This window comes from Kryptolebias marmoratus, linkage group LG23 (genome assembly GCF_001649575.2).
Source record: "Kryptolebias marmoratus isolate JLee-2015 linkage group LG23, ASM164957v2, whole genome shotgun sequence".
In the NCBI taxonomy this organism is placed as follows: Eukaryota; Metazoa; Chordata; class Actinopteri; order Cyprinodontiformes; family Rivulidae; genus Kryptolebias; species Kryptolebias marmoratus.
The window spans coordinates 12,001,393-12,009,885 of record NC_051452.1 but is presented as its reverse complement, the minus strand read 5'-3'; the positions used below and the strand labels follow the sequence as shown (position 1 = coordinate 12,009,885).

Here is an 8,493-nt window from a genome sequence, read left to right as displayed (position 1 = left end):
AATGTGCAGTTCTAGGCACAGCCAAGATACTGCGCAGAACCCTCAAGCTCCCAGGCTTCTGGTAGAGGACCCGAGCTCAGAGGATGAAACAAAGACCACCCGCGGAGGGTGAGAAGGGAATTTTTTTTTTGTGTGTGTGTGTGTGTGTGAAATACATGAGCACTTTTGCTGAAATAATACATTAATTATTTGCTAACAGGCAAACAAGGTTAACTTTTACAGTTAATGTCAAAGTTTTTAAAAAATCTTGCAAATTGTGTAGCTCTCAGAATATCTGTTGGGGACAATGCTCTGCTACTGCCACACCAAATGTTAGCTTGATCTCTGTAAAACTGGCTAACCTATAGCCACTTTTGTGTAGGTTAATTTTTCTAGGTGTGGCAGCCATCATGAATCAGGTTGATGCCAAAATTTATTCAGTTGTAGATTTCTATAAACAATATTGCTCCAACTTTGCCTTCAGCATTGGTTTATAAACATGTCTGACCTCAGAGTCTCCAGTCTACATTGTGGACTCTCCAGAAAACCACACAGCTGCTTCACTCCTGAATTCTGCAGGTTGTTGCCACTCAGGTCAAGTTCTCTCAGATGGGAGGGATTGGCTTTCAGAGCTGATCCCAGAGAAGAACAGCTGATCTTTGACAAACTGCAGCTCTTCAAACTGAAAAAGGAATAACACAGTTAAATGAAATAATTTCCAACCCCTTTGGATATCTTCTGAATTCTATGTGTAGCACAACATTAACATGTATTAATCTCCATGACAGCAGTCATGTATAATTACAAAACAAAAGTTGAAAATCCTGCTGTTCACATTGAAGGTGAATGCTCTGTTCCTGACACAAATACACTCATGAGTTCAGCTGACACTAATATGAAGCTCGGAAATATTGAAATATGTTAGGTTTTGTGTTCAGATAAATCCCAAAATAAATAGTCTAAAATGGTAAAACATATGTCATTTAAACTAAATTTAGTGACAATGAAATTGTAATTTAAATTACTTTAGCTTCTCCAGTCTACAGTTTTGACTCTCCAGTCCAGCAGACAGAATCTTCACTCCTGAATCCTGCAGTCTGTTGAGGCTCAGGTCCAGTTCTGTCAGATGGGAGGGGTTGGACTTCAGAGCTGAGGCCACCACTTCACAGTGAGTCTCTGAGAGTCCACAGTTAGAGAGTCTGTCAGGACATAAAAATAAAATAATTTCATTATGTTAAATTACTATATTATTCAGATTTGAAAAGAAACCAGTTGAACTCCTACTGTTGAATTTTTTTCCCACTTCAGTAGTGCAGTTTATCTTCTCTGTTTGATCTGATGAAATATTTCTCATCAGTGTTTCTCCTACCTGCAGCTTTGTTCCTTGTTGATTGTTTGTTTGGTCCTTGTTGATTTTTGGCTTCAGTGTTTTCTGCATGAACCACAGCTTCTTGATTTGATTCCAGGTATGTCTCTCTCTGTCCTCTTCCCTGTTTATTAAACTATCAGAGTCCAGTAAAGATGGATGAGTCTGACTGAAGGAGTAATTGGAGGACTTTTTACTCTAGGACATCAGCTGGGTGGAACATGTTGGAAATAACGGGGCTGAGCTTTATGCAGGAGCATAAATAGTGTTCCTGTTGACAGTTATGTCTATTTTAAATGGTTGGGTTTACAGTCAAATTTATTTAAACAGTTATTATTGTCAGTTAGCTATTTTGTTAACCAGCTGCCATCTGGTGGCAACAAAGCCAGTAACCAGATGGCAGTTGCATCATAAGCTGGGAAGAACTATGAGACCTCTTGTCAACCTGCTGCTCATATAAATCAGACAGGGAGCAAAAAAGACATCCAGTGATTTTAGACCACACTCTGACAATTCTGTATAGACTGGTCCTGACCTGCAGGGTGAAAATGCAATGATTGCAGTTCCTGAGGGAGTCCTGGTACATTTGTTTAAGGTTTGTTCAGGGTGTCTTTGATGAGATGGGTTGGTGTTGTGGCGTTGGCTTTAGGTTGAATGCAGACCAAGATAAAGAAGAGTTGAGGGAATTCCCCAGGGAGGTACAAAGAATAAAAATACACAGTCAGGAGCTCATTGTGTGCACAGTTCTTCCCTGATGAGGACAGTGGAATATCAGTGAGAGTTCACAAAGAAACCCACACCTCCTCCTTCTTGTTTACCGGTGAAGACACAATCACACTCGAGTAAATCAATGTGCAGTGAGTGAGTCATTATTGTCATTCTTTTTGAGCCAAGTTTTTGTAAACGGCAGAATAAATGCACTTCTATACTCTAGCAGGTAGTTGACATTCACAAAGTTTATCTGCCATAGTCCGCAGGAAACAGACAGGTAGCAGATATTGGTAAAGATAACTGCAGTGGCAGTTACACATTTCTCGCCACAGCTCCACGCTGAATCCACCTTTTTTTATACCCTGCTTGGTTGTCTTGTTGCGCCTGGTTTTCTTTCTGTAGCGAGTCAGAAGCAGAGGGAACTGGAGCCACAGGCAAGCTAAAATAAGTTGCAGCAGCAGCGCTCTTGCATATGTGAGTTGTGTACCATCTGCAAGAGTAAATCCAACACAAAAAGCTAATCAGCTGATTGTGTACAAAGCACTGCTTGCTAGCTGTGATTGAATACTGGGCTTTCAAGATATAAGGAAGGAAAAGTATGAAGAGGAACTCCAAGCACTGTCAGAAGCATTGACAAAGCTACAAAAATTCACACAAATATACATTGAGCTCAAAAAAATAAAATGAGGAAAAAATAACTGCTCTGAGCACCAGCCGATCACTTGCAGTGATCCGGAACCAGACATTGAGATAATATGAAGGTATTATGGAGTCCAGGCAATAAGACCAGCTTTCAGGCTAAAGAGTTTGAATGGTGGAATTTAGAGACTTTAATCGCTAGTTTGCTTGGTATAGAGTTGAAAAATAATGTTCTCTAACGGAGTTGAGGATTTCCTTTTCAGAAACTGTTTTAAGTTTATTCACTTTAGAATCCAGGTGTGTTTTTGGCTGTGAGAGAGAAGAGGTTGGTTGGACAAGTTTTGGTTCTGTTGGGCAGCGTTACACAAAAATAAAAAAATAAAATTAAAAACAGCCATCATCTTGCTTTATTATCGGTCCCCCACCCCCACCCCCCACTGTCACACATGCTTCTTACTGCAGTTGTCTAAAGGAAATGGTTAGCTATTTTAAAGTGAGTTTCAGTGTGAAAGTCACCACTGAATAATATTTTATTCTTTGTAGGTAGCTTTCTAAATTACCTCAATTTGAAGAAGTACAGTTGACATTTGACAGAATTGATGACCTTATGACTAGTTCAAACACAGCTAAAGCCAAAATAGATCCTTGTCTGAAAAAAGCTGGTGTCTCAAAATTTTCAGAGGTTCAAGCAAATGCTAATTTAATTCATCTTTATACCAAAGTAAATTTCACATTACGCAGTGCTTTACAGAGATATCTGTGGTTATTTATAAGTGTAAAAAGCAGCAGCAGCAATATGTAGCACTTATTAGTATTTCTGCCAAATTTACGGTTTAATATGAAACTGAAAGGATATTTCCATAAATGCTATGACATTTTGAGGACTGAAGCAGTTGAAGACAAAATCTTGGAAATGGATCTATTCAGACTAGTTGCATGTCAGTATGATCCAGATGGACCTCTTTGCAGAGCAGATTGGTAATAAAAATATGGTCCATGAAAAAACTATTATTTAAAGCTTTTACACTGTTATGCGCCTGTGATATTTTTATGAATGAGCGTCTGCTTAATTAACATGCTTCTGTTTCTTGATTGTCTGTTGAGACTTTAAAAGAAACAGTGCTGCGTGATAAACTAGAGGGAGAGAGCAGAGGCTGAAGGCCTATGGGGTGGGCAGATGACTGCTGGTTGCTGGCGTCGCATTAACTCTCCACGTTCCCTCCCACTCCCTCCTTTGACTATTGATGCCAGCCACCATGTCACATTTGTTACATGTCTTTGTTAGTTGGTTTTACGAGTTGCCAGCAGTCTTGTTTTCTGGCTTTGATTCTTAGATTTAGTATGAGGATTTAGGGGAAGGGTCAGAATCCTGTGGTCAATTGCTTGGCTGGTTTGACGTATTTTATATATTATTTCTTTAGAAACATCCCATTGTATCTATACTTACAGAGCTTTGTTGGAAGCTTTGACCACTGGAAGCAGCCTCAAAAGAACCTCCTTATGAGTGGAATATTTCTTCAGGTCAAACTCATCCAAATCTTTTTCTGACGACAGTAAGATGAAGACCAGAGCTGACCACTGAGCAGGAGACAGTTTATCTGTGGAGAGACTTCCTGAACTTAGAGACTGTTGGATCTCCTCCACTAGAGAACCATCATTCAGTTCATTCAGACAGTGGAACAGATTGATGCTTTTCTCTGCAGACAGTTTCCCATTGATCCGTTTCTTGATGTACTGGATTGTTTCCTGATTGGTCTGTGAGCAACTTCCTGTCTGTGTCAGCAGGCCTTGTAGGCGAGTCTGGTTGGTCTGCAGTGACAGACCCAGGAGGAAGCGGAGGAACAAGTCCAGGTGTCCATTTCGACTTCGTATGGCCTTCCTAACTGAGCTATGATGGAGTTTGGAAATATTTTTTTGGTTTGATTTGAACCATAATTGTGGTTTCCTTCCCATCAAGTTGACCCCAAGATTAACAAAGGTCATATGGACATGGAGAGCAGCCAGAAACTCCTGAACACTCAGATGGACAAAGCAGAACACCTTGTTCTGGTACAGGCCTCTCTCCTCTTTAAACATCTCTGTGAACACTCCTGAGTACTCTGAGGCTTCTTTGATATCGATGCCACTCTCTGTCAGGTCTGATTCATAGAAGATCAGGTTTCCTTTCTGCAGCTGCTTAAAAGCCAGTTTTCCCAAACACTCAATCATCTTCCTGCTCTCTGGACTCCAATGTGGATCTGTTTCAGCTCCTCCATCATACTTGACCTTCTTGACTTTGGTCTGAACAACCAGGAAGTGGATGTACATCTCAGTCAGGGTGTTAGGCAGCTCTCCTCCCTCTCTGGTTTTCAATACATCCTCCAGAACTGTAGCAGTGATCCAGCAGAAGACTGGCATGTGGCACATGATGTGGAGGCTTCTTGATGTCTTGATGTGGGAGGTGATCTTGTTGGCCTGCTCTTTATCTTTGAATCTCTTTTTGAAGTACTCCTCCTTCTGTGGATCAGTGAAACCTCTGACCTCTATCACCATGTCAACATACTCAGCAGGGATCTGACTGGCTGCTGCAGGTCGTGTAGTTATACAGAGGCGAGCAGAGGGAAGTAGTTTGCCCCTGATGAGGTTTACCAGCAGCATATTCACTGAGGTAGGTTCTTTTGGGTCAGTTAGAATTTTAGTCTTGCCAAAATCCAAAGGAGGTCGACACTCGTCCAGACCATCAAAGATGAACACAAGCTGGAACTCTTCAAAGCTGCACATTTCTTTGGTTTCAGTAAAGAAGTGATGAATAAGTTCCACCAAGCTGAAGTGTTCATCTTTCAGCACATTTAGCTCTCTGAAAGTGAATGGAAATGTGAACTGGATGTCCTGGTTGGCTTTGTCCTCAGCCCAGTCCAGAGTGATCTTCTGTGTTAAGACTGTTTTCCCAATGCCAGCCACTCCCTTTGTCATCACTGTTCTGATTGGTTCATCTCTTCCAGGTTTTAGTTTAAAGATGTCTTCATGTCTTATTGGTGTTTCTGGTCTGTGTGTTTTCCTGGTTGCTGCTTCAATCTGTCTGACCTCATGCTCATCATTAACCTGTCCAGTCTGTCCCTCTGTGATGTAGAGATCTGTGTAGAACTGATTCAGAAGGGATGAGCATCCTGCTCTTGCAATCCCCTCAAACACACTCTTGAACCTCTTCTTTAATTTAGTCTTGAGTTTAGAATGACATTTTTGAAAAGACTCTGAAAAGACAAAACAGCACATAGAATTATGTGTCAGTGACTGATAACTTTATAAAGTTTCAAATAAAAGTTAATGAAATCTGAAAATGTAACAGTTACAAATACCAAAAGCTACCTCAGCTGTAAAATTTTAATATTTGAAAAGTTAAAATAGTACAAAATATGCAATAGTGAGAGCTCAAGCAGACTGAGCAAATAAATCATTGTTAGGTTAGGATATGAGTTTATTTTGTACTGGTTTTGTTTCATGTTTTTTCTTTTTTTTCCTGTATTTAGTTTTATTTTGTAAATTGTTGTGTTGTTTTTGCTCCCTGTGCCCTATGTGTCATTTTTTTCTCTCTCTGCTCCTGGTGGAAGGCAGACATGTTTCTTTTTGGATTAGGCAGTTATCTGACTTATTGTCAAATTTGTTTGATGGGTTCAGCGAACTACACTTAGACTGTTACGGGACCAGAATCGCAAGTTGGATGCGATCCTTTTACAGGACCGCAGGCTAAATTGCGGTTAGGGTTAGGGTCTTATGAATAATAATATGGGTTACATCTTGGAGAAAGTTGCTCGCTCGAATCAGGCGAAATAGACCTGGAATTTGGCTCTTTGGATTCGCCATTGAGAAGTATCAGCAAGACTTTTCAAGGCAGACGGAAAACAAGTCTGCCTGACCCCAAAAAAATATTGTTTTGTGAATTTTGGCTCACTTTGCTGGCCTTGGCTAGCTATCTTCAGTTTCTCCCCAGATTTTATGTAAACAAGATGCTCTGCCCCTCTGCTTAAGGACATCTTTGGATCTGCTCTGGGCTGGCTGATAAACATTCAATCACATCATCAAAGACAGTGGCCTCTGTGACGTGATTCATGGACTTCTCTACAAACACATGCACGCACACACACACACACACACACATACAACATGCACCACATCGTCTTCCACCATCTCTACAAACAGACACACACACACACACTTTCCGCTATTTCAGAGTCATCTCTGTCATCCCGGCCGCTCCCTCCCTCCCTTCCCTCCCTTTCCTCCTTCACTACCTTAGTTTAGTTAATTCTTATGTTGGCTGTTTAGCGGGCCTTTTGGTACTATTAGAACGTTTTTTGTACCGATAGTTTAGTATTGTCATGTTTTAGTTTATTTAGCCTACCTGTACATTTAGTTTAGTTCCTGTACATTTAGTTTAGTTTAGTTTATCTTAGCTCATATTTTAGATGTTGTTAGATAGTTAGATTCCTAATTGTTGTTTAGTTCAGCTTTAACTTTATCGTGATTTTAGTTTAGTTATCTTAGTAATTCTTATGTTGGCTGTTTAGCGGGCCTTTTGGTACTATTAGTCATGTTGTACCTATGGCTTAGCATTGTCATGTTTCAGTTTATGTTAGCTTATTTAGCCTTCCTGTACATTTAGTTTAGTTAATCTTAGCTCATATTTTGACTGTCTTAGCCTAATTGTTCTTTAGTTCAGCTTTAACTTCATCATGATTTTATTTAGATTATTTTAGCCACTATTTTGACTGTTTTAGCTCATGTTTAGATATGTTTAGTTTCATGATTTCATTTAGATTATCCTATATTTCACTTAGATTATACATGATTGATCTATATTTAATTATGATGTTTCTATGATGTTTGCTGTATTTGATTCTGTACCTCTGTATTTGATTTTGTACCTGATTGTTGTTTCTGTGTTGTAAAGCACTTTGAATCACCTTGTTGCGGAAAAGTGCTATTTAAATAAATTTCACTTCACTTCACTTTTTCCTCAGCTAATTATGTGTCAGCCTCCCATGCCCATCTGCACCTGTCCCAAGTTTGTAATTAGTTCCCTGTGTCCACTTTCCAATCATCCTTTGCCTTTAAAACCCCTTCATCTTCTTCACATACTCAGTGGTTCATTGTTGCATCATGCACTGTCTGGATTTTCTCGTGTTGCTCTTTTTGTGTACCCTACTGTGTTGTTGTTGTTTAGTTTTTTGCTGCCAGGACAGTCTTTTGTTTTTGTTATTTTAAATAAATTAGTTTTCATTTCGAGCTCCTTCTGTGTTTGCCTGCTTTTGGGTCCAAATCTTCCTACCACAAAACCTGACAGTCATTAGTATAAAAATGTGCGGCCTCACCCTTCAAACCAAATCGATGGAAGGTCAAACCCAGATGAATGGCAAGTGCAGTATTTTTACTGTGAAATTGCTCTATCATCTTGATGCAGGCCTTTTCTCCTTTTTTCTTCACATCATCAATAAGATTGCGGGCCTTATCAGCTGTGGTTTGATTCCTCTCAAGTATTGCCTCTTTTTCCAAGCTATTAAAGACACCATCTGCTTCAAGGCCATCAAGGAGCTGATTAAGCATTTCTGGTGACATCCTCTCCACAAACTCAGGCCGAATCCTTTGAAGCTCGCTTTCTGCAAAAAAACATGCAAATGTTCCTGAAAAATATCCCATTAGATGTCCCCTAATTTCAAACTCCATCCATCCATCCATCCATTCTCTTCCGCTTATCCGGGGTCGGGTCGCGGGGACAGCAGCCTAAGCAGGGAGACCCAGACTTCCCTCTCCCCAGCCACTTG

At 40.1% G+C, this 8,493-nt stretch overlaps 2 protein-coding genes across 7 annotated transcripts in view; one reads left to right on the top strand and one right to left on the bottom strand.

Moving 5' to 3' along the window:
* Positions 1–8,493, top strand: part of LOC108244131 (NLR family CARD domain-containing protein 3) — a 1,204,881-nt gene that overhangs the window by 820,562 nt on the left and 375,826 nt on the right. The gene's annotated exons all lie outside the window — the stretch shown is intronic.
* Positions 130–8,493, bottom strand: part of LOC108228765 (protein NLRC3) — a 13,283-nt gene continuing 4,919 nt past the window's right edge. For 3 of the 6 annotated variants that reach the window (XM_037973835.1, XM_037973836.1, XM_037973834.1), the window contains exons 3-6: positions 8,044–8,328; positions 4,143–5,925; positions 1,005–1,178; positions 130–661 (exon numbers count right to left, since the gene is read on the bottom strand). In XM_037973835.1, the coding sequence (XP_037829763.1) occupies positions 460–661; positions 1,005–1,178; positions 4,143–5,925; positions 8,044–8,328 (2,444 nt within the window). In that variant the 3' untranslated portion in view covers positions 130–459. Of the gene's footprint in view, positions 662–1,004; positions 1,179–1,348; positions 5,926–8,043; positions 8,329–8,493 lie in introns of those variants that run through there. The other 3 variants (XM_037973838.1, XM_037973837.1, XR_005232724.1) reach the window with 2 other exon arrangements.